This window comes from Solanum verrucosum, unplaced genomic scaffold (assembly GCF_900185275.1).
Source record: "Solanum verrucosum unplaced genomic scaffold, falcon-dt-bn FXZP01000218.1, whole genome shotgun sequence".
In the NCBI taxonomy this organism is placed as follows: domain Eukaryota; kingdom Viridiplantae; phylum Streptophyta; class Magnoliopsida; order Solanales; family Solanaceae; genus Solanum; species Solanum verrucosum.
The window spans coordinates 1978032-2004614 of NW_026020464.1; the positions used below are offsets into that span (position 1 = coordinate 1978032).

Here is a 26583-nt window from a genome sequence, read left to right on the forward strand (position 1 = left end):
AGGCCAGTTTTCGCGCACCTCAACTAATTCCACAGAATACCTACCACCTCCTACCAGCAACAGGTACCATGTAACTCTGTCCACCAAGACTAGGACAAATGAGAAGAGTCACCTAGTGTTTTTTGTCTCGGTGAGTTTAAAAAACTTTGTAACTTTTGTGTTTCCATGAACTCTGCTATCTGCATTGGTTTTAAGAACATGGTAATTGAAACATATTCTTTTGAGCTGAGCGTCTATATACTACAGAGCGTCTATTAACCTCCTCTGCTACAAAGGTAGGAGCAACGTCTACATACATCCCACCCTCTCGGAAATGTTGTATTGATCCACAATACATTCGTTATACTCTACGGATAGAGGAATACATAGAGATATATATTCACTTTGCCACAATGAAACAAGACAATATGTAACACAAAACCAAAGCTATAATATTCATAGTTATCAAACAAAACAGAATCCACACAAACAAAATTACATCAAATTAAAGCAAATTCAGTAAGTAAGATGAACAACAATCCTCAACAATGTCTCTGCACCATCAGTAACATGTTGACCAGCTGGTATAAGTGAACGTATTTCCGCGAATCCACACGCGTTTTTAAATTTACCAGTTCCTCCTGTTACTGAAATTCTTGACATTGTACTTCCAATTCTAAAAACTCCAAAGAAATTAAGACTATCACCATATTCACCTCCTTCAAACATAGCTGTAAATGCCATCATTTGAGTACTTCCATCTGCTGAACTTGCTACATATACTCCTTGTGCTTTTCCAAGGTTTTGTGTACCTGTAAACTCAAGAATGTTAAAAATTTCACTCAATATGTAGCGTTGGCGCGGAGCTAGGATTTGTTTTCACTAAGGGGAGTCGAGATATAAAGAAATAAAGGCACAATGAATACTCAGCGTTGAGGTATCTAGACGTGCATACTCAACGTTGACGTGTTTACCTGCCAGGTCTGGCCAAGTTTGAGCTTTTGTTTATGTACTATATTTTTCACTTTTCGATAGGCATAATACATAAATATGTTCTTTAGCTTGGCCTCAACTCACAGTTATGCCCTCCAACTTTGGATATGCACAAATAGACACTTAAACTTGTATAAGGTTGAACAAATAGACACATGTGTCTTACGTGACATCCTACCTGGCAATTTGTATCCTACTTGGTGTTCTACATGTATTATGCCACAAGGACTCATGTGTCTACTAAAGTTGGAGGGCATATATGTGAAATGAGGTCAAGTTAAAAGGCACATTTATGTATTACGCTTCTTTTCGATATCCTCAAAATGAAATCAAAATTTAGATATTGAAGTGACACAGAAGAAATGTTTAAACTAGAAACTAGTTTTTTTTTAAAAAAGTAAGAAATTAAGAAGGGAGGGTCAAGAATTATGTGTCTACAGTACCTAATTCAGGAGACGAGGTCAAGAAGTCATCGATAACCGTGATCGTCCCGAACCCTAGCCCTAGACCATCAGGGCCTAATTGAGTATTCACATTTTGTCCATTATTATTATTATTATTATTATTTCCTCCAGCAAATATTGTGCCTGCTAGACCTGTCCCTAATGGAACACCATTGATATTGAATGTTGGCATTGCACCATTAGCATTTGGAATTGCAACACCATCTTTTGGAGGTTGAAATCCAAGTGGTCTTGCAAATGGTATTTGTCCACTATAAATATTGCCTAATAAACCGGTTATTGGCCGGGCTGTTGGATTATTTCCTCCCAAGATATCGTGCATGTACAATTCAAGAATCGGTTCTTGTGATGTACTTGTACTTACATGATCAATTGCAACTACAAATGGTACAAATACAAATAGAATTGCAAATTTGATGAACATTTTTTGAGAATTTTTGTGGGATTTTGGATTGAGATGTTTTTTTTTCTTGATTTGAGTATGAAAATGAACATAAGATTGATAGTTCATATAGTTTTTTAAAAAGGTGGATTTGTTGTGAGAATATAAATGTTGTTGAAAGTCTCCTTAGTGTGGCAAGTACAACAAAACCTTACAGGATTTTGCTTAATATTATAAATTTATAATAAGGTCTGAAAATTCTTCTATATGACAAAATAATGGTAATATTTTTTGGGGAAAATTATTCGTTGTAATAACTTTATAAAGTTTTTAACCTATCGACTTAAGTAGACCTACAACAATAAGCTTAATATAGAAAGCTCGATACGGTATTTGTCAATGGTTAAATTGAATAGATGGTGCATAAGCGGTTTGTTATGTGAGTGGATATGATTTAAATCAGATGACGGAATTAGAAATTTATATAAAAAGATTCAAAAAATATATATATTTAATTTATTATCTAATGTCTCTTTAATACTTATACATTCTTTAAATATGTATATCTAAGTGGAAAGGGAAAATTATTAGTGAAAAGCTAGTATTATTAGTTATAAACTGGTCCATTACAGAGAAAATAATGATAATATTAGCCCACTTGTAAAACCTAATCCATCTTAGTTCTCACTTTTTTCCCATCATTTTTAGCTTTCATTTTTTTCCTTTTTTCTATTCTAAGATAATTCACTTTATATTACTTTGATTTTATTAATATCTAGCAAATAGCAATAGAAGTCTGCTTATGTGATTGACCAAAGCGTTAACTAGTGGATCTAATGAGGGAGTAGACTAAGTTTATCACTGTGTATGATACCTGCTGTTTATCTTTATAGATGATCGATTATTTAAAAATTCGTTAACATATATCCAAAACAAACAAAAAGAGTAGGGGATTTTAGTATTCATCAAATTTCCCATGATAATAAGAAAGAATCTACAAGTAAAAGTACATTTTTTTTTAAAAAAAATTACAAAATACATAACACAAAACAAGTGGTAAAATGGGTAAATGAAGGGTGATAAAAATTAACTCATGTAAATTTTGAATCTTTACCAATAAATTATTTTATAACATGAAATAGCCATTTATCACTCACTTACCAACCCTTGGTTCATTTTACCCATTTTGCCACCTCTAGCGTGTCTTATTCTCCAAAAATGATACGACTTTTGAAGCAATCGACCATACATAAGCACAATCGTTGAAATTTTTGAGGAGTCCGAGTAACGTGCATCAATTATCTAGCAACAAAAATCACACTGAAGTTGAGTTGTCCATTTGTTGTTCTGTCTCTTCATGATCCATCACTTTTGTTTGTCTCACTACTGGAAATATTAATTTCCACACTGTATTCATGATATAATTGAAAAATGTAAGAAATACATGAATGTTATATATATTTTTCGGGTTAATTTCACAGACGATCGCTCCACTTTCAAGTGAGTCACTGACGTGCCTATACTTCCGGACAACTTTATACATGTGAGTTGTGACAGCCTACTTGCCTTATCCGAGACCGGATTTGACATTCTGGACATTTTTTTTATCTTCTATTATATGTAAGATATAATTTTATGACTCTAGCGCGATAAACGAAAATTGCCTATACTTGATCAATTGTTCATTAAAATAAGTACAAACTAAATTGACTTACAATATATTGTAGCAGCAAACCATTCATTCACTATTTTCACCCATGTACTAGCCCAACCAACATCAATACTCCATCTGTTAATTAAAACAAAAAATTGAATCAAATTAATGTTACTATAACACATGTTCAACTATAACATACTCAGTGTAATCCCGCAATGAGGTCTGGGGACAGTAGGATATACACAGACCTTACCTCTACATCGTCCTTTGTAGGGGTAGAGAGGTTGTTTCTGATAGATCCTCAGCTCAAACGAAAAAAGAAGATATACTTACTTTCGAGGCAAACCATCAAGATTCCAACTGATGAATAGCATAGCAAAGTACATTGCTCCTAAGGAGAACACTAAGTGAAAGAAGCCATACTTATAGGGAACATCATCCTCCGATTGAACTTTATCCTTGCGAAACTATGATGCGAGCAAGGAGATATAGTCATGTCTCAGCAAAACGGAAACATACACATGATGATGAAAGATGGTTTGTGATTTTTGTGCGTTCTGTCCATCTAAATAGGACAGAGAAAGCCAAGCTCACCTGAAATGTTTGTGAGTCGATGCCAGTGGAGAACGTTGCCATGACGATTGCACATATAGCAATCAAGAAGCCCTATTTTACAAGGAAAAGAACGATAGTGAATAAGCATGTGAAATGAGAGATTCAAATGACGAGAGAAGGACTGACAGATTTCTAGGTTGACAAGCTATCGAAGAAAGGGGTGCACATGATATATATATATACCTTAGGTTAATTCCCATATCGGAATGAGAGAGGAAAGTGAAAAGCTTTATAAGGTATACCACAAGTTCACACGAGTCGTGACAAATTTGATGTCTTAAAACAGCATTCTCAAACTGGTAAGCAGAACAAGGAAAAAATGAGCTTACAATTACAGTAGTCCAACCACCATGCATGTTGTTTTGTTGCTGAGAGCTGCATTTCTGAGTGGCTGGCTCACTGTAAACAAAGTGTCACCAAATCGACTTCATCACATAAATGACAACCAAACAACAACTACATTATGAAGGGGAAAGAATCGTAAGTTTTCAGCTAAACATGTGTTTATCGCCCTGTCAAATATGCTTTTGTTATAGGGATGATCATCCAACAAACTAAACATTTTGATCATTTTGATCTATGAACTCACTGAGACTGAATATCGAGTTCACAGACTAAACAAATAAGAGAAGGGAAAAATAATATCAGCACGAGGTTTCTGACCTTCGAATAGCACTCCAACACAGAAAGACAACATAAGAAGCCATAATCCCTGAAGACAAAAGTCCCCTATTTACCTGTAAAATAAGTTGAATATGTATTAACAACGCGTGCAATACTCATCAGTAGAAAGGGATTTTCAGTTTAAGCAACCTTAAAGATGATCGAGCAGATGGGACGATCAAAAATCAGAAAAACGTGTAAGCATAGTGATAGATAAGTCCATCACAGAACTTATTGCACTTTCTATTGTATGGCTTAAAAGAGTTTCTTGACAGTTGACAGACTCTTTTACCATTCGGGAAAAGTATCCGAAGGGAAACTAACTAGATTGTATTAAAAGCATACCTTAGAGTGTAAAGATACAGCCATCATTACTACCAGCAGAATTGCAGTCCAGGAGATGAAGAATATGTTCAGAATGCATGATGTTTTGGAGGCGTAAAGCACATACATCACGAAAATTCCACAAATGGAAGCGATGTAACAGACTGTTGACATGAATAAACCAAGGGAGCAGCTGTTTTGACAAAGAGGATATACTGTAAGTACACAATGTGACAGCGTGAACGCTGAAAGTGATAACTATACCTTTGTTTCTTTCGTTCATCAGGCATCCAATAGTTATTCCACCACGTGATGAACTCGATCACACTTATTAACTGGAGGATGAGAAAAACCCTGCGAATACATAACAGAACCAGTATCAACTGTCAATCATTGCTTCCGATATTGCAAACTTAAACAGAACATTATCAGTAAAGACTATATAAAAGAAAGTTCGAAAAATTTTGAGCTACTATTTTGCAGATTCTTGTAGTAGTATTACCCTGCACCTACTCGAGCAAATTCACCTGCAGAAAAGATAGCGATTTCCGTTTACTTTTGGTATTTCATGAGTGACTAAATATAAACAGACGGTCTATAGAGAAAAATAAGATGAAAGTTGCATTTCACATGAAGCTAAAATGAAATGCTTTGATCAGAAAGCTTAAGCATTCACTTACCATACAACTGGATGTAATCTGAGGGGACGAAAAATGGAATCACCGTAAAAATGATCAACATAAGAAACTTCAAAATCCACCAGCCAGAATGCCATACATTGCGAACGTCATACAACTTGCTTGTGAAACATGTTGTAAGAAACATTACTAAAAAGAAACTCTAATGATGTATGTCAAGGATGCAAGAGTGAAAGATTTCTCATTTATTTATCAAACGAAAACGATAACATTAAAGAACAGAAGAAAATCTTTCAAATTTTCATATAGTTATACAGAACCACATTCTAAAGAAAAAGGATACAAAACAACCTAAACTCACACGAAGAACCCCCATCGTGTGAGAACATTCACTTCCGCCATTTCCACATGCTTTTGAGTCTGCAGATAAAATTTGAAACACGAATCAAGAGGCATATATTGTGACATCATTAAAAACAGTTGTATAGAAAGCAGAATCAAGTCATATGCAAGATTGAAACGAGTCATAAGACCGTTATGGCCTGTTGAAATTTAGGAAATGAATTGAAAGCAGGAATTGAACTCTATGTCCTCGTACTTATCTATTGTTCCTCAGTAGCTCAGTGGTTAGAGCGTTCAGCTGTTAACTAAGTAGGTTATTTCATTTACCTAGCATGCAACATTCTGTAGCAACTACAGAAGCATAAATATATGACAGTAAGTTTGCAATGTCAACAATGTGGAACGGTAAGAATGTTGGGACTTACAATGAAGCAGAGGAAGAACCCTTTCACCATAATCGCGGACAAACCAAGCTATAAGATTTGTTATCAAGAATATAATGCCATAGGAATAACGAGCTCGCGATGACCTCTTGCTTATAATTGCATATTCCATACTCTTCTGTTGTAATAATGCTACAGGAAAGTCTCCCCATTGTTCTACCTCATTGTCATCTATGTTGTCTTCTACCATCTTACCTCAACCTTTAAAGCAATCGCAACGTTAAATCCAAAAAAAATTGAGAATAGCTTGCACAACATACAACAACAATCATAGTCAAACACTCAAAAATTTCTTAGGCTTTTCAGAAATTAATGAATAACTTGTTAAGGAGAAAATTTACTTTTTTCGAATAAAATAACTCTGCTTGTATGAGCTTGTTCACATTGCTGGTGCGTAAAACTAGTCAATTTATGATGGATTCTCACAATATTGAACAAAATAAGTTACATGAATAGTTAGTGCTAATTAGTAAAATCATGAAGTTTTCTCTATTTGTTTACCAACTATTAACTACTAAGGAAAATTTTAAACTTTTTGAATTTCAAACCAAATTAGACAAAGAATAAAGCATTATGTATAGAATTGTTTATAATGTACCTTCATTTCTTTCACTTGAATATAATTAAACTTTGTAACAAGAAGTTAATTGGTTAAACTTGTTCAAAAAACACAAGCAATTAAGAACTAGTAATAGAGAATGATTAGAATATAATAAACATAAAGTAAATTCTAACCTTTTGTTAATTTTCTTGAAGATAGAGCTGGAGGTATGAGTTTAAGATTGAGTTCAAGTAAGCAAGACACTCTAAAACATGTGAGAGAGAATGAGGCTCCTTATAGTTTTATACTATTAAAAAATCCTATTGAGGAAGGGGAGTCTTGACGTAACTGGTAAAGTTGTTGTCACGTGATTAGGAAGTCACAGATTTGAGGTGTGATAACAGTCTCTTGCAAAAATGTAGGATAAAATTGCGTAAAATAGACCATTGTTGTCCAATCCTTCCCTGGACTGGGCAGAGTGCACCAGGATGCCCCTTTTTAAAAAATAAAAAATATCCTATTGAAAATGTTAATATTGGGATAAATCTTCCTACACTATGACCGAAATTCCAGAGACACACCATAATTAAACTAACGTCCCATTATCTCTGAACTCATTTTTTTTTGTAATTTTGTACACCTTTTTGGCTTACGTGACATCTAATCATCTTCCACGCACCTCAATTATGTGGAGTCACGGTGTGTGCATGTAAGCCAAAAGGTGTATAAAATTACAAAAAAAATGAGTTCAGGAGATAATAGGACCTTAGTTTAATTAAGATGTATCTCTAAATTTCGATTATAGTCTAGGAGCTACTTACTTATACCTTATCCTTTTATTATTTGACAAAGATGAGTCTGTATTAAATAATTCACACATGAATAACAACTACCAAATTTTTTTCACATGCAGAGTACCCTGACTATAACTATTGGAGTGAATAGGTGCTGGAATTTATTATACATAATATATTTTGTCTTAGCAGTGTTGTACATATTGAGTTTCATTTATTTCACATTTTGTTACGTAGAATTTGAGGCGAAGTCAAGATTTAAACTTTATAAGTACTTCACGCTCAATAGATTCTTGTGGTTCGACTCTTCTCTAAATCTCACACATATATTGAAAGCTTAGTGCACTAGATTGCCCTTATTTTGATAGTGTAAACAAATTACACATTATTGATATATTTTAACATGTTATATTATAAATGTTGAAACATAGGTAACCTAGATTTTTTACCTTACCCCATTAGAGGCAAAGCCACCATTATGATTATATCAGTTCAGTAATTTTATCGCAAATTATATATCAATTTACTTTTTAAAAATCACTTAATATGTATAAATAATTATTCAGAACACGAATGAGCATTGTGATCCAAAACTCATAGCTTAAAAATTCTAAATCTGTCTTTGAACCTCTTATGTTTTATCATATATGATAGAACACATGGTTTTATTTTATTCCCACAATATAATGTAATACTAGCTAGGATAATCATTTAGTATGATATGTTTAATCATTTCAAAACCAAATCAAGGAAAAAAAGAAAACTTGAAGTACTTTTCTTTATCCCTTATTATTTTTATACACAATTAATTCATCAAATGTTCCCAAATCTTATTATATTAATTCTTAAAAATTGTTAGTCTAAAGAAAAATAAATAAAAAAGTAAAAGAGTGAAAATGAAGAAAGAGGATCTTAGGCTGTAAAAGCAAAAACTTTGATTGTTTTTAAAGACTTTAAGCCATGCAAGACGAACATAAGATGACAAATTAGGTTAGTACAAATAAGTTTGACCCTATTATATCCATGCCAGCTATGCATATTTTTCGAGATTACACGTAAAAGTTTTTATCAAAATTTAAATTGAAAATGTCTAATCGAAACATATTATCATATATTTAGATGCTTAAGTTAAACAAATCATAGCTCAAACGTCTAAATGAAAGTTATTGACAAGTTAGATCGTGAATGTAACATTTTTTTTATAGTAAAGTTTACCGAAAAGATATCTACAAATAAATTATCTCAAAATGTGATCTTTGCAATTTTAAAAATATGTAACTTGTTGTAACGAATAAAGATGACATGCATATTAACGTTTTAACAATGTCTAATTTAAATTATTTTTTAATAGAAAAGAATATATGGGGTCCTTGTTAATTACGCGTTTAAGGGGAATTATAATTAATTAATTATATTACTAGTAAGTACCGTTGGACAGAAAGGAACGGTGCTCAAGGGTATTAATTTTCATAATTTTGTTGATTACACATTAAGCAAATCATCATTAGCAAGTGATTTCATTATTTTTGTTGTATGAATTTTGATGGCTTCTATTAATTTAACCAATTTAGTTACATCTTAACTCGAATGAGGTGATAAGAAAGTCGTGGATCTCGTAGAATGAAGCAACGATTGTATCTAGATAGAAATGGTGATCTTCTGATGTCTTCAAGTCAGCCATAATAGAATGGATAGGCGAAGTAGTCAATAATAGTTTGTGCTCGCCTACCATAGATAATGTGTGATCACAAAATGGATTTATAATTTTAAGTTCACTGGTTGAATTTCCTTGATGACACATATTTTCTAGAATTTAGAACCGTATGCTCTAAATTACCTCCCATAAAAGCATTATTCAATGAATGTGTATATAGAAATGCTATTTTCTTTTATTTTTACCCTAATTAAAAATATTTGGGATTTAAAATTATTATTAGCTAGTAGCTGACATAGTTCAAATCAATTCTTGCCATGATTTATATTTTAAAAATGTATTTTTACATTACCCTTTTCAAATGTTGTTTCTATTATTTGTTTGGTGCTACTTTTAAGATTATACCGACAATGATAATTATAAAAAATGATTTGAACAGCCTTTTTTGTTCTTTTTAGTACATTGATAAGATCTTAGTAATAATGATATATAAGTTGTTAGGTATGAATATGATATAATTGGTTTATTATTTGTGTCATTTTGAGTGAGTCAGCGGCCTTATTTTTGGGAGCAAGTGAATATATGGATTTGTTGAAGTTTAGTTAGAATATAGGCATTATTTATGCAAGTGTTATGAGAGTGGGTTCTTAAATCGATAATTATATTAAGATTGAGTGAGGATGCTTAATATACGAGCAACTCCCTATTGTCATATTATAAGAAGTTCAAATGTGAAAAAAAGAGATAAACCAATTTTTTTCACAAAGTCAACAGAGAATCGATACTCAACCATGTTGAAGCTCGAAACTTCTAAATTTTGAAATTCGAATTTCGTAAATAATCTATGTTTTGAGGAAATATTGTTTGAAAGATCGATTACATATTGAGGATCCTAACTCTCAAATTTTGAGTGATTTCGTGTAGCTGTTAATGTGTTTTGGATAAATCTAGTGCTTAGATTCAAGGAAAAAGAGAAGTCAGTTTTTATTTATAATAGTGTATAATAATGTATATTAGGTGTGTAATTGTATATCAAATTTTGTATATTGGATTGAATTTTGGGCTAAATATTTATAGCGTATATTTTAGGCTATATTTTTACAATATAAATTAAGTAATACTAGTATTTTCTAAAAAAAAAAAAAACAATTTACATATTTCCCACTATTTAGGAGCTAATTAATTAGGTTCATGCTAGTTAGCAATATTGCGAATCTTACAAGATTTTGAACTTCAGTTACATGTATCTGACGCATTTAGATACATGTATCTTGAATACATGAGATCAAAATTAGGTGTAATTTGTTCTAGATACATTGTATCATAATGGATTCACATGTGTATGGCTCTCTCGCTCGCAACTCCTCTCTCTCGTTCGCCTCTTTCACTGTATCTGGTATCCCATATGCATGTATTTAGTGTAATTCACATATATTTCTCTTATAAATACGGATGACAATGAAACAATATCTCAATGAAATTAATAATATATTAAAAAAATAAATTGTGAAACCCGCAACTCACCCCGTTACACAAACAAGATCTTTAAAATTTTACTTCAACCCGCTCTGCCTTGCACCTGTCCGTAAAAGGACCAACCCGCCCCGCCTGAAGCGAAACCCACCCGCTCCACATCCGCCCCGCGCCCGTTTAAAAACTCTTTATAAGAGGGATTTACAAAATCCAGAAACTTTTTTAGAGTATAAATATGTTGAGCTAAGTCTAATCGAAGCCCATATTAGGGCTTGAAACTCAAAATCAATAATTCATCGCTGGCTGTAAGAATCTCAGAAAAATGTCATTCATCGAAGAATTTCAAGCCAGTAAGTTTCAATTATTTTTTTTTGAATTTTTTATAATTTTTTAAAATATTTTTTTATCTGTTCCAATTTCTGTTTTATAGATTCATATAAAGATTGAATTTTTGTTTCGAATTCATAAGCCTGAAATTGAGAAAAAATAAATTCAGTACAATTCTAAGGATGCTGTGTACTTTATGTGCCAAAATAGTTGTCACGTTTTGCTTCGAGATGAAAAAAGGGATGTTTTGTTAATAGAAACAAAAAAAAAACAAGTGTTTGTATCTGTAATTATATAAATAAAAATACTCATCCGAGCTGGAATACGAGAATTTCCACCTTTTTGAAGATCTAGTGGTGCTACCCGAAGACTTAAATGAATAGCCAATGAGAATTTGCGCGTAACTTTTGTTTTTTATTTGGTCCATTTGACTATTTTTTTTGGAGCTAAATTGGATTAGATTAAATCAAGATTAGTGATTAAGTGAAATAGTTATTGTTTAGTGATTCCTATTTCATGATAGAACCTATTAGTGATAAGATGCACGCCTTTTATTGTTCTGGTCCCTGAATTGAAACGCTGCCTAAGTGACGTGGAACACTCGAGAGTGATTTTTAGTATTCGAGCATGATTTTTAGTATTGTCTGTGTAAGAGTGGTGTGTGATTAATTATAGAGGAATTAGTTATTCCTTTATGCAATTATGCTTTGATTTCTAACAAGTGCTACATTGATGATATTGTCTCAGATATCGAAGCTCTTCCGAACCATTTGCGGAGGAAGTATGCGTTGCTGCGTGATTTGGATAAAAGTCTGCAAGGTATTACTTATGGTGCAAACTTTATATATTATTGGACTTAATGTTTTCTTACGCAAGTTAGTTTCTTTCTGACTTTCCATTGCGATGTGCTTAATTAAGTACATTTGTACATTGTTGAGTCGATTGATAATTTTCTGATTGTGGAAACACTATGCATTTTGAGTGGAATAAGGAGCTGTCTTTGGCACATGCTGACAGGAAGCTTAATCTTCATGGAGTCCCCTTGCATTATATCTAATGAAATGCCTAGTATAGTGGAATTGTAGAAGATTCACTGGTATATCCCCGTTAAATTGCATAACAGAACAGTAATGCTTTGGTCTTCTGATTGCCACTGGCCCCGTTGGTTTTTTAAGAATGCAAAAAACGATGTTGATAAATATACTCCTGATTGGCTATGAGAAAATAGGATAATTTTCTAAGATTCTTAATAGCATTTAGCACTGCTGTGTTAGTAGCTCGACACAAGCACATCAGGGGTAATGGTGTATGCTGTTTCTTCATTTCTTAGTTTGTGGCATTATTACCAAATAAGTGTTTTTTTCTGAACAGGAGTCCAGACCCAAAATGAACAATGTTGTGACAAAGAAATAGAGGATATGATACAACGTATTAAGGCTGGTAATGTGACACCAGACTCTTCACTAATCAAATTCTCTGATGATGCATTGGATGAGCAAAAGCATGCAATCAGGATTGCTGATGAAAAAGTTGCACTTGCTTCTCAGGCATATGATCTGGTAGGGATTTTGGAAACTGCATCTTCTTTCTACATCAATTAAAATGTTTCGTTCAATATTCACAGTTCCTTCAGTTCAATCTATTCTAGGTGCATTCACTTTAAGCTTAGTTGTTCAGTCTCCTTATTTTAGCTTTCTTTGTAAGTTGGATGATGATGATCGTGGTGAAGTTACTTAGTCTTATTCACTTGATACTTGAATGAGATAGAATGTAGAAATGTTTATGAGTTAATCTTTGAAGAAATTTGTTAATTCTTGACCTTTAGAAGAACTTATTTGTCTAAATTCCCTTCGTTCTTGAATTATAAAAGAGAAAACTTACGGCATTACCTAGAGGGTGGTTTTGAATGACAATTATTACCAAGTTCCTGTTTGACTATTTGGTGGATAGGTAATTTTTCCAATTTTGATATGTCAAGGACACAAAAATGATCATGATTGTGAATTGTGATCATAAAATCATGTCCTGAGAAGTTGTATAAATTCCCAGGGCCACTATCTAAGGAGCTTCTGTAAGATTTTTATATAAGCAACCCAAACATGAACTTAGTTTTGGTTACTGAATCCCTTATAAGACTGAAGTTTAGATGTAAACTTCCTTGATAATATGCTCCAAGATGCACTTAGACAAGATTTGCCAGGTGTTAACTGAATGAATATCATGCATAAATACAAACTGATACAATGAGGAGGAGTAAATGACTGGTTGTACACATTTCTTCACTGGTATGTACTATTGTTTTTATTCCTTCTCAGATGAAGTGATAATTGTGTGGTTTGAAATTGAGGTTTGGTAAGGGTAGTAGGTTTTGTTTATTATTGTATCGTTAATCTACTCTTTATGGCAATCAGTGAGAAAATTCTTGCAACAGGTAGATGCTCATATTCAGCAGCTTGATCAGTACTTGAAAAAGTTTGACGAAGATCTCCGGAGAGGTATGTCTGTATCAGCTTCCTCATCTTTTCACCAAGAACAGTGGCCAAACTTACTCATTCTCTTACTGTAGAACAACTTTCTCTTTTATGCAGAAAGGGATACTGCTGTTGTTACTGGAGCTCCTGCTACCACTGTTGAAAATAACGTCAAATCTGGAAGGTCTGGTGAGGGTAAGGGAGGGCGTAAAAAGTAAGTGCTATATCTTTTTCCTAAATATAAAGCCATCATAGTAATCACTGAATGGTCTTTTCGTAGGAAACTTGCTTTAGCTGCAACTTTCCTAATTTTTTGCTTTAAAATTTTTCTTATAAGGAGCTCTTAGTTGTGTTATTCACCAACCAATTCTAGACAAGTTCCATTTTTTTATTTTTTTTCATATGGTATCAGAGCTTCTATGACGCCAGTAAAGACCAATGTAACACCGGCCTACTGTTGGCCTGCTTATGATGTCTACTTTGCCAAAGTTGCTTCTTCTTTTTATAAGTTTGATATTCCTGTTCTCTTTCCTATGACTATTATGCGTCTTTTTTGGTTATCCTTCTGGTGGCACTTAGAGGCAGAGGTGGGTCCAGGAGCTGAAATTTATGGGTTCTTACAACGACTTCTAATATACGATAATACTAGTTCACAATAAAAAAATATAAATAGTTAGGGAATATTTTAATACATATGTAGGATTTCAGCAAAAGCTACTTGTTCCCTGAAACCTGCACCCAACATGTTGCATCCACCCCTGGTGGCACCATCTCTCTAGACCACTATTCCATCCATTCCTCCAACAATTTTCAAGTAAAAATATTCCTCCGAACTCCTTTTCATATTTTATTAATTGTGTAAGTGTACGAGTATTTAGTTCCTACTTCAAACATTGAATTTCTGCTCATTGTCTTAGAGATTTTCTTCTCTTCTTTCTTTCATGGTACTAGAGTTTGTGCACTGAGGCCCTCATTTCAGTTTTTATTTCCAATTGCGCCGAGAGTTTTCGTCTCTTGTTTTTTGTTATTAGATTTTAGATATTAATCTCCCTTGAACATTTAGTTTTTCGCCATTGTTTGATCACTTTTCCAGTTGCTCCTCAGCGGCCGATTCAAGCTAAGCTGATGGCGTTTTGGATATTTGTGTCATCATACCTCCTTCATTAATGGGAATACATTTCTTTTCTGTGTATGCTGCAAGAAACATCTTTTTGGTGTGCATTTCCAATGACTTTTTGGAGAAATGAATATACTTGACTTGATTTTCCTGTTTTGATTTGCTTGTGGTATACTTGTCTCATCAAGTCAAGTCAACAGTAACTTTGTCTGGTAATACTCCCGTTTTGATTTGCTTTATCACCTTGAGTTTGAGAGGGCATGTTGAAAAAACAAGAGAGACTATTGCACTTATAGAGATATCTATTAAAGCTATGAAATATTCTAAATGGTAATGATATAATTAGGAGTTTTGGGTATTTAGGGAAGTTGCCTCAATGTAAACTTCCTTATTTAGGAAACTTGCCTTAATTTATACTTTCCTCGTTTGCCTAATTTTTTTATTTTCTTGTAAATCTAAACTCTTATTAAGGAACCCCCAGTTTTTTTACTAGGTTAATTATTTTATAAACAATGGTAAAAAATCTCTCATGTACTAGAAGTATACCAGAAAGTAGAAAATCTACAACATAATATGAAATTCAACAAGCTATTGCAGTTATATTTATCTATTAAAAGAATGAAAGGTTCTAAATGGTAATGATATAATTTAGAGTTTTGGGTATTTAGGAAAGTTGCCCTTTGTAAGGGAGGAATTGGATTTTTCGCATTTACTAGTTTGAATTTCCACGGCACCAAAAAATGTTTGTCTTCTTACTCGCCTGACAGCAAGGGAACAACATTGGCTTCGTGTGCAAATGCTCATGTGAAGATGTCGCAACTCGTTTGTGGTGCGATATTTTGAGATGGTTTGGACTGCCATGGGATATGCAAGGCACAGTGAAGGAGGTGTTCTCTGGCTAAAAATTTAGAAGGAGAAGGAGAAGAGTGGGATATTGCCCCATTAGCATCCATGTGAGTAGAGACGAATCCGAGATTTTGAGAAGATGGGTGTACCATTGCTTTTAAGATAAGATATAAAATATTATAGTGACAACAACTTGGTGGGTAAAAGATAATTATACTAGCACAAAAGACATCACCAATTTACAATTGTACTCTGCGAGATTTCATACTTTGAAACAACAACAACAACAACAACATAGCCAGTGAAATCTAAGTGGGCATTGGCCCGTCTGGGGAGGGTAGAGTGTATGCGAAACCTTACCACTACCTCGTGGAGGTAGAGCGGCTGTTTCCGTTCTTGATTCCTCTTCTTGGCCTTTGCGATGATGATTTAGCATTTAGGTTTTAGAGCAATAAAAAGGCAATACCGATTGGGGTTTTTTGTTTTATGATAAATAGGGATTAGAGAGTGATACTATAATAGAGAATAAAATAATTTTTGGGAAGGAGAAAACTCTAAAAGTGTTCCAAGCTACGGAAACAAGAGCTTTTTCTTTAGAATAAAGAAAGGAAAAGAAAGAAATAAGTTTTGTGGGCTGTGGCTGCTATCGATGTTATTAGAAGAGGAAAAGAGGCTTTAAAAGGGAAAAAAGGACAGCTGCTAAAGAATAAGAGGGAAAGAGGTTTGAAAGTAAAAAAAGGACCGCTGCTTAGCAGCTTTAGAAATAAAAAGGTAAAAAACTAAGACGAAAACGGAATCAAGCGGATTCGATCCCTCGACCATCAAGTGGGATTCACTCAAACTAGAGCTCAAACCAATGAACCACTCAGCGTCTTTTCACCATGGGTTCCTTCAGATAATACTAGATATATTCAACAAACTATACGCATAATATATCTAGTTTAGTCGGGTGACCACGAGTTTATTTCGAGAATCAACCAACGGAAAAATCCATAGCTCGCACAAATAAATCAATGGAATGAATCAACGGCGTGAACCATATTTTATATGGTAAATTTGCCACTGCGTGGGCCTGTGGAAGGAAAGAAATCGGAGAACTTTGGATGGATAGAGAATAGCTATGCAATGTTTGAGCAATAGCCTCTCATTTCTAGTATCTTTTTGATGCACCTATGAGGTTCCAGCTAGTATAAATGATTGGTTGCCGTACTTAGAAAATCATATGTTGTAGATTCTCTACTTTTGGTTATACTTCTAGCACACGAGAGATTATATCATTGTTAATAAAATTATTTACCTAATTAAAAAAACTGAGGGTTCCTTACATAAGAGTTTAGATTACATGAAATAAAAAAAATAAAAAATTGGTAAAGGAGGAAAGTATAAACTAAGGTAAGTTTCCTAAATAAGGAAGTTTACATTGAAGCAACTTTCATAAATACCCAAAACTCCTAATTATATTGCATTACCATTTAGAACATTTCATACCTTTAATAAATATATCTAAATATAAGTGCAATAGTCTCTTGAATTTCATATTACATTGTAGATTCTCTACTTTTTGGTATACTTCTGGTACACGAGAGATTTTACCCTTGTTAATAAAATTATTTACCTAATTAAAAAACTAGGGAAATGAGGAAAGTATAAGCTAATGTAAGTTTCCTAAATAAGGAATTTTACATCGAGGCTTATAATAATGACTTCACTGAAACCGATCTTTCTCTTCCCAACCCATCTCCATGAGCTTTGACAATCATGTGATGTACTTTGCTTGTGAAACATTTCGACTAGGTCAGGAATTCATCTACTTCTTAGTCCTTTAGGTTCTTCCTGACCCTTACATCCCAATGAACTTCTCCCTCTGGTAACTTTCAAATCTTGTACTCATCTCCTTCTGCTCGAGATTGCAAATGTTTAGGGATGTCAGTCTCAACATCACTTCCTACACCATTTGTGATTCCAAAGCTGGTTTTCTTTCTTATGTTACCGATGAAATCTTTCCTTCCTTTTATAATATCCAACATCCACATTCAATAGGAAGTGGGATATTTTCAAGACCCCCCTTCCCTTTCTCCATTTCTTTGGGGACATAATCTCCTCTCAGCTGATTAAGTGAAAAATATGCTACTTATAGAGATTCAAGAGAAGTGCTCGTTTCTTTTTTATTCTCTTTTTTCACAGTTAGCAAAAAGATTTACATAAATAATGAGGTATATCATGTTGTTTTGCCTTGTACCTTTGCCCCCAAATATTTTACCCTAGGTTGCTATTCTTTATCAGAAATGTAGTTGTCTTGTAATTTCTAAACAAACATTTTATCCTTTTCCCTTATAACCCGCAAAAAGTTTCATTAAGTGTAAGCAGAACAACGCTTGATCCATGAGTTTGGAAAGAAGTGGTTTCCCTTGGCAACTGAACCAGCTTAATTTTCTATTGGTGTTAGTTTTCCAAGTCCCAATGTTCTTTGTCTATTCTGTCGGTTTCTGTGGCCAAGGGAAGCCACTCATGGGAGTTGTTGTCTGTCGGTTTCTGTGGCCTGACGGATAAACTCGTGTAAATGTATATATCTGTCCTTGTGTGGTATTTAGATTAAACTTGTGCTGAAGAGAATAATTTGTTCTGCAGAACACGTCTTGCTACAGCAGCTGCAGCTACAGCCACTGCAGCAACACCAAGTGGAATGGACTTGGATCTGCCTGTTGATCCAAACGAACCAACATACTGTTTCTGCAATCAAGTTAGCTATGGTGAAATGGTTGCTTGCGACAATCCTAATGTACGTACTCAGCTAAGTCTTACCAATCATCTCCTTAAACTTTAGTACATTGAACATTTCCTAAAATTGATTATGCCCTTCAACAGTGCAAAATAGAGTGGTTCCACTACGGCTGTGTTGGCCTCAAAGAACAGCCGAAGGGGAAATGGTTTTGCGCGGATTGTGCAGGAACGCAAAAGAAGCGGAAAGGAAAGTGATAGAAATAGAAGAAAATCACCCAGTATACTGATTTTAGACGTTTTAGCAATGGGATAAATTTATATTGATACTGTAATTTTGTTATGTGTTGGCTGTTTTCTTGACAATGCTTATGTCTATTGTTCGACTCTTCTGGTAAAAACCTTTTCTGAGTCCATTACTCAAATGGTCATTCAACTATTCGAAATTACTTACTCGAGCTTGGGGTCCTTCGGAAACAGTCTCCTTTCCTCCACGAGGTAGGGGTATGGTCTGCCTATACTCTATCCTCCTCAAACCCCACATGCGGGATTCTATAGGGTATGTTGTTTACATAATAATAGAGATTGACCAATTTAACTGATTTTTCTGGTCAGGCTTGACTTCGTTTTTCCTCACCTAATCACCTGTTATCATGCCAAACAAAGGAGAGGGATATAGAAAAAACGAAGTAATGAAAGAAGAAGTCATTGTTGGTGCCTAGTAATAATGACATGTCACGATCCATTGATTCATATAAAGCTCTTGTTAAGACCGCGTCTTCCTTCAAGAGCGGGGATAAGAGCACACCTGTCTACAAAACGAGGCTAGTGTTCTGTCTTGATTGGTTCTACCTCTAGGTAAAGAGCAAAAACCTAAGAAAATATTATTAAACATAACCTAGAAAAGGATTAGAATCATTTTAACACACTAATTAATAATTCAATACATTGAGAAATCAATGACTCAACAAAAAATTTACTTTTATTTATTACTATGAACCATTACATATTAAAACAAATAAACTATAGTCTTTCACCAATCAGCATATTTATAACCTACATTTTGACCATCAGTCAAATAAAAACCATCTTCCTTTACAGTCCATTGACAAACAGTTGCACGAGCTGTAATATTTGAATCCTTAACACACGTATCGAGATCATTAAATACCTCAAAAGCTTTATCGTTAGAATTCCACCAGAAATGACAAAAGAACATAGTTTTCAATAATGTACTAGCATGAAATGACCAATTGATATAAGTTGTTGGAGCAATGTCATGAAATCCAATATCATCGTCTTTAGATGCACAATGAACCGTTAGTGTAGGGGAATTATTTGGTAGGGCATTCCATACATAAACATTATATTTTGGCCCATCAAAAATACTCCCTTTCGCTTGTGGAAAGCAAAAACATAAAATGCATAGCAAGAAAATAGCTTTGATTTGTGAATAAGCCATACCAAAAAGAAAGTTAAAATTTTCTTGTTTTTGGGTTTAACTACTATAAGGGTAGATGGTTTTTATACTGTCAAATCGCTTTGAAATACTTATACATTATATATAAGTTAAATTCATAAGAGATCATCAAATGCCAAATATGGAAAATTATTAAATAAATTGCAGTAAGCAAAAGAGAATATTCTAATTATACTTCAAATATGTATTGGAAGAACAATAATAAATATAATTATATTTAAATTCTTAGAATAATCCCATATGAATAATTGATTAATATAGTGTGAAAAGGGTAACTTATTTACATCTATTTGATCTCTAAAATGTTTTAAAAAAATCATACTTAGTCATAACTTCCCAATTAGGAGTTTATTGTAAATGAGGATCCACTTTACCAAACATAGAATAATAAACGGAAAGAATAAAAAATTCTCTTAAACTATCGTTCAAAAATGTCCATACTATACCGTCAATATAGTAGGTTATAACATATTTGGAATATTCAGAATTCTTCAACGATAATAGGGTCCAATTTATAATCAACCAATCTTGCATTTGGACACCTTAATCTGATGCTCCTTCTAATTTTGGTCACGGGTGCACTGTCTAAATGTTTCTCATTCGTCAATTTCAACCGCGGAAAAAATAGACCATAGCTTGCTGCTAAAAAACGTTGCTTTGAGAGATTCGATCTCCCTAGTCAAAACGTTCCGAAAAAAGAACAGTAGAACAGGTATAAATTCATCACCTCAAAATAATAGTAAACCCAGAAAGGACACCAAAACAAAAGAGAACACTGAAATGGACCTTATATTTTGCTAACCAAAATGCTGCGTATTCAAATGAAGACTACAAATTTTGAACCTACAAAAACATGAATTCACAATGGTCTCTCTTGCTATTGATACAATAGGCGCATTTTCTATCGTTAAGATTCATCAAAATAGGAAACAACTCTAAATTTATTTATTTTGCTTTGTTCTAAACAAATGTGTGTCAAGCAGCTGCAATTACTGTTTTTGGCTTTTCAATTAGAAGTCCATGCCACCCATACCACCACCCATACCGCCACCCATTGCAGGAGATTCCTTCTCATCCTTAGGAAGCTCGACAACAACTGCTTCAGTTGTGGTCAAGAGAGACGAGACGCTGCATAGAACACAACACAAAAAGGGAAGTTAGCAAGAATGTGAGGCCAATGTCTTAACGACAAAAGAACAAGAAAATAGGAAGGGGGTGATATATGCTAACCTGGCAGCATCAACCAAAGCTGTCCTAATCACTTTCACTGGATCAATAATCCCTGCCTTTATCATATCCACATATTCACCCTTGGCCGCATCATATCCAAGATCAAGGTTGTCCTGATCCAACAGTTTACCAACCACGACAGCACCCTCTACTCCTGCGTTAGAGGCTATTGTATGTACTGGTGTCTGCAAACACAAGTTCAACCAAGTCAGAAGTCATTCACAACACAAGATATACCTCGAGTGAAATTACTCTATTTCTAAGAAGCTAATTAGCAGGGTTAAAAAGGAGTACAGCAAACCTTCAGAGCATTCTGAATAATTTGTACACCAATCTTCTGGTCAAAGTTGGCTGTTGTCAAATTATCCAATTCTCTTGCTGCATAAAGAAGAGCAACACCACCACCTGCAAGACAAAAGGATCAATAATCTCCGACTAATTGGCTCTTCCCATTTTGCTACGAATTCACAGACATATATTAACCTGGAACAATTCCTTCCTCCACTGCAGCCTTTGTGGCATTCAAAGCATCAGTTACTCTATCTTTCTTTTCACCAACCTCAGCTTCACTGGCACCTCCAATCTGAAAATTAGTACACATACTGTGATGGCATATTATAATAACGAGTCCGAATTAACAGTTGCAACTTCTTTCCTCTGATAGAAAAGTTTGAATTCTTCTTTAGCACTGAATTTACACAGGTTGCAAACAAAGGCATACCTTTAACACAGCAACACCCCCTGAAAGCTTAGCTAGTCTTTCCTGCAACTTCTCCTTGTCATAGTCAGATGTGCTCTGTTCAATGGTTGATCTAATCTGCAAATACAAAGAGAACGAGTATATGCTCAACTCCATGCTGAAGTACAGTGCTTGTACCGATATTGGTGAAAAAGAAAGCAAGACGAACCAGTTCACATCGTTCCTCTATGGACTTCTTCTCACCAGCACCATCAAGAATGACAGTATCATCCTTAGAGATAGTCGCCTAAGAAAAGGAAAGCATGAGTAAACTTAACAGTAGGAGACACATAGATAAAGTCGATCCCCCCTACCCAGCATATAACTCACTAGAAATACCAAACATGCATCACATTATGCACAATTTTCTCATGCACTTATATATTCAAAAGAAAACATACATAGTAAAAGAAACAACTACAGCCAAATCACGCAGCAAAAATACCTCTTTACTTGTTCCCAGCATCTCGAACTCCAAATTTTCAATGTTCAGTCCAAGCTCTTCTGTTATGACCTACCATACAAGCAGTAATACACGTTGGCTAGGTATCATTAAGACAAATATCTACTATCTCATACATGAGCACAGTAGAACAGTTCTCACTTGGCCTCCAGTTAAAATAGCAAGATCTTGCAAATACGCTTTCCTGTTTTCACCAAAGCCTGGTGCTTTGATGGCACAAACCTGTAGACATTTACAGACAATACATAATCACCAGACTGAGGAGAAGTCGAACAACAGAACAGGAAATACTGATCACTGATCAGCATACCTTGATTCCAGCACGGAGTTTGTTCAAAATAAGAGTGGCGAGTGCTTCATTGTCCACATCTTCAGCCACAATTAAGAGGGGCCTTTGTCTCTGCATAGATGTAATAAGACTGCAAGAGTTAGATAGACAGCAACATGATCAATCTCATAGACACCAAATTGATAATCTCAGTAAGAGGATCACCTTCAGAGCTAACTCCAATGCTTTCACAACAGCATTAACGCTTGAGATTTTTTTCTCATGAATCAGAATTAGTGGGTTATCCAGTTCCTGCCAGACATCAGGAGAATAGTGAGTTTTAAACAAGAGAATGGTGCAAAATATGTAAAGAATGTTGGCACAGCGAGCAAACTTGTGTGAGCTTAACTAAGATTAGCAAGCCAAAAACATACACATTTCTGATTCTTCTGATTTGTGATGAAGTATGGTGATATGTAACCTCTATCCAACTTCATCCCTTCAACAACATCCAACTCATTGAGCAATGTCTTCCCGTCCTGTGTGATAGTAGAAATGAGTTAGCTACACATCATTACAGTAACAAGTTTCCCACAAATTAGCCAAAGTGTATAACAAATAGATACAAATTGGACTATGACAAGATGTTTCTCATAACTGGGCAACAAAATAATTTATCAAAATCCCATATGCTTGATTTCTATCCCAAATTCTCCCATATAACCACTAAAATTCATCAGGTATCAATTAGTAAAACTCGGCAAAGATATCTTCTACTTCAGCTCCAGCCACATCCCAAGAGCACATTGAAATCAAGCTTCATTTTAAAGCTCATATAGATAAGTTAGGACCACGGTGACCAAAAGATGCATACAGAGATTGCATACATAGATAGACAATAGGATTACTTACTTGAATAGTGATGACTCCCTCCTTGCCTACTTTCTCCATAGCCCTTGCAATTAGGTCGCCAATTACTCTTTCTCCGTTTGCAGAGATAGTCCCAACCTATCAAAAGTTACAATATCAAAATCTTATGGGAAGAAGAAGTGTATCATTTAAGCAAAGAAGAAGTTACACAGAACTCTTCAGTGCATTATTAAATCTTCTTTCCCGGGAGATCTTTTACTTCAGCCTTTTTCTCCTTCTACTAGTACTGCTTCCCTATGAGTTCCTTTTCACTGTTTATTTTGTTTTCTCTCTTCTTCTTTTTTTTTGGTGTTAGGTTGGGAGGGGTCAGGCTTAGAGGCTTCTAGGGAGGGAGGAGGTTGCCTGCAAAAGAGAGAGAATTGTATGTACCAGAAAAGCAGTATATTTTATGTGCAAGTTCAAAAACTGGCAAAGATACCTGTGCAATTTCCTCAGATGTACTGATCATCCGTGCTCTGCTTTTCAGGTTTGTCACAACAGAATCTACAGCCATGGTAATACCCCGTCTAAGGTCCATTGCATTCATACCAGCTGCCACTGACTTGCATCCTTCAGCAAATATTGCTCGGGTGAGGACTGTTGCACAAGTGGTACCTGAAAAAACAGAGAAAAGACAGAATCCCAACTATATTAGGCTAGAAATTCATAAATTCAGTGCAACAAAGAAAGAGACATCAAACTCCAGCACTGGAGGCAATACTGGACGCCTAAAGACTTACCATCACCAGCAACATCATTCGTTGCATTGGCGACTTGTTTTACAAGGCTAGCACCAACATTTTGTATCTTGTCCTTGAATTCAATACTTTTTGCAACAGTCACGCCATCTTTTGTCACTTTGGGTGCACCCCAACTTTGTTCAATCACCACATTACGCCCCTACAAAATAAGCATCTAGTATCATTTGTCACCAATGATGATGAATCTGTTACCACCAGAAACATAGGAGACACAGAGGTAATGAATAATTCTCATCTCCAACAAGTATGTTGGCAGAGAAAGTATTGCTGCCTTAGTGTTCTCCAAGCTCAAACAGCAGATGCAAGGAGCAATGAGAAAAAAAGGCAACTATTTCACTTTTGCTTCAACAGAACGAGTTGTCCCAAAATGTTGGAAGTTTGGCCAACCAGAGAAAGAAGCTTATTGACAGCTTGACATAATTTTCATCTGGGACAACAAATTCTTCTTAGTAGGGACCTAAATAGAGGAGTTCCTCTAACTGCATTTAAGTTGCATATCCCCCTAATCCTAATGAGTACTTCCCAGAACACAATAAGAAGCATGTGAGCATCTGAAAATGGCAATAATTTAATGTTTGATGGAATCGATTTACATGTCTACATAACTGAATTCATGTTATCAATTTCCAAAAGATTAACCACACGTGTATGTGATAATTTTGCATTTTTTGTATGAACTTGAACCATTAGATCCAACAAATGAACAAGTCAAAAGAAAGAGAAAAGCCCCATCACAACCCATCAGATCAACATAATATTCAATGTACACGAATTGGAAAATAGATGTCTATTAATTTGCTAAAAACAAGATTCTTTCACCAAAATTCAGATCCATAACATGGGTTTCACTACAATCTTTTGTTTTTTTCCATGGGTAATGAGTTTTGCTACAATCTTGAGTAACAAGTAACCCTTCCAAGGCTCAAACAATTGAATTTTTGGACAACAAATAAGGACTTTACATATTTGGAAACAAGGTAACAATATTATCAAAAGCGAAAAGCACAAAAAACTCTAAGGTCCATTGTGGCTTTAGGCGCAAAGCACAAATAGAGCGTGGGCTTTAATGACAAAAGGTGCAAATGGAGAAAACATCCAAATATACATGTTTAGTCTAAGATTAATAATTATAATAAGGACAAAGAAATTAAATTCTTTAACGACAAAATGAAAGATCAATTGTTTAGTGTGGCCTTTTCAGGAAACACACATTCACAAGGAAAAGTTTATCTTAGAGACTGATAACGACAAAAATCTTCAAGAGTATGGATGACGACCAAAAGCACACATTAAGCAACGAGAAGTGCTCAATGTGTTTTGAGCCTCCCTCATGGGCTTTAAGCGCGCCTTCGACAAAAACGCTAGGTAACAAGTTATTATTAACCATATTTATATATAAGAACATCACATGTAATAAACTACTCAACCCCAAATAGCAATAATGCCACGAACAATAGAGCAAACAGAGTATATTCACAAATGGGGTTGATAAAGCATTTCACCTTTGGACCCATAGTGACTTTAACAGCATCAGCAAGCTGCTCAACACCTTGAAGCATCAAAGCTCTAGCTTCAACTCCAAATCTGATATCCTTTGCAGCATAGTTTCTACTCCAATTTAACCTCCCACCAATCTACAACAAAAGCATTTAAAACAACAATCCAAAACATACCACTTCTATAATCTATACACACAAAAAAAAATTTAAAAAACTCACCTTTTGGGAACTGGTTCTTGCAACACTGTACAAACAAGAAAATGGGTATTTGTCAAAATTAAATCTTTCACTCTTCCAACACACACAACACCAAAAATAATGAAGAAAAAAAAAACCAAAGTTACAGAATATGCAAATTACCTGGCTTTAGAAGCAAGATTTGCTGCAAAACGATACATTTTGAAACGGAGAAATGCTGCTGAAAGTGAAAATGGAAGGGGTTTTGAAGAACAAAGAGAGAAGTGGGGATGAAGAAGAAGCTTCAAAGGTATTTTATTTAGTGAGGAAGGGCCTAGAAGATCCCAAGAAGCACCTTCTAGGGTTTTAGGGTTTTATGAAAGAGGGTTTAATTAATATAACAGTATGAAACTACTATAATCATTCATATTCAAGATATAATTATAAAATAAATAGTTCACAAAAAGTTGGTAATTTATAAATTCAAGAAAAGTTGATAAAAAGTTAAAAAGAGAAAAGAAGAAAAAGAAAACACATATTACAACAAAGAAAAAAACTGAGGTAAAAAAGAATGTGGTTAGCCAGTAACGGTCGACGTTTTCATGATAGTAAGGTG

At 34.5% G+C, this 26583-nt stretch overlaps 4 protein-coding genes across 4 annotated transcripts; 1 reads left to right on the top strand and 3 right to left on the bottom strand.

Moving 5' to 3' along the window:
* Window positions 1–368: 368 nt before the first annotated feature.
* On the bottom strand, window positions 369–1896 carry LOC125808857 (dirigent protein 16-like). The gene is made up of 2 exons (XM_049488519.1): window positions 1416–1896; window positions 369–791 (listed from the first exon to the last, which is right to left on the bottom strand). Exons 1-2 carry the CDS (start codon window positions 1858–1860, stop codon window positions 496–498), a joined length of 741 nt encoding a protein of 246 aa, XP_049344476.1. The 5' UTR covers window positions 1861–1896; the 3' UTR covers window positions 369–495.
* Window positions 1897–2749: 853 nt separating this feature from the next.
* On the bottom strand, window positions 2750–7311 carry LOC125808854 (uncharacterized). Its single transcript, XM_049488516.1, has 13 exons — window positions 7236–7311; window positions 6483–6701; window positions 6059–6135; window positions 5758–5917; window positions 5580–5604; window positions 5342–5431; window positions 5099–5270; window positions 4754–4827; window positions 4420–4489; window positions 4070–4141; window positions 3809–3942; window positions 3534–3607; window positions 2750–3225 (listed from the first exon to the last, which is right to left on the bottom strand). The coding sequence occupies exons 2-13, from the start codon at window positions 6688–6690 to the stop codon at window positions 3134–3136; spliced, it is 1248 nt and encodes a 415-aa protein (XP_049344473.1). The 5' UTR covers window positions 6691–6701; window positions 7236–7311; the 3' UTR covers window positions 2750–3133.
* Window positions 7312–11028: 3717 nt separating this feature from the next.
* On the top strand, window positions 11029–18890 carry LOC125808813 (PHD finger protein ING1). The gene is made up of 7 exons (XM_049488474.1): window positions 11029–11312; window positions 12037–12108; window positions 12661–12848; window positions 13721–13784; window positions 13878–13974; window positions 18352–18502; window positions 18589–18890. The coding sequence occupies exons 1-7, from the start codon at window positions 11285–11287 to the stop codon at window positions 18697–18699; spliced, it is 711 nt and encodes a 236-aa protein (XP_049344431.1). The 5' UTR covers window positions 11029–11284; the 3' UTR covers window positions 18700–18890.
* A 1801-nt stretch (window positions 18891–20691) lies between these two features.
* LOC125808848 (chaperonin CPN60-2, mitochondrial-like) lies at window positions 20692–26358 on the bottom strand. Its single transcript, XM_049488510.1, has 17 exons — window positions 26151–26358; window positions 26010–26034; window positions 25794–25925; window positions 24271–24430; window positions 23970–24145; window positions 23534–23629; window positions 23056–23160; window positions 22847–22933; window positions 22664–22753; window positions 22495–22575; window positions 22336–22404; window positions 22060–22137; window positions 21873–21968; window positions 21635–21734; window positions 21453–21556; window positions 21152–21336; window positions 20692–21049 (listed from the first exon to the last, which is right to left on the bottom strand). Exons 1-17 carry the CDS (start codon window positions 26186–26188, stop codon window positions 20932–20934), a joined length of 1740 nt encoding a protein of 579 aa, XP_049344467.1. The 5' UTR covers window positions 26189–26358; the 3' UTR covers window positions 20692–20931.
* Window positions 26359–26583: the final 225 nt, after the last annotated feature.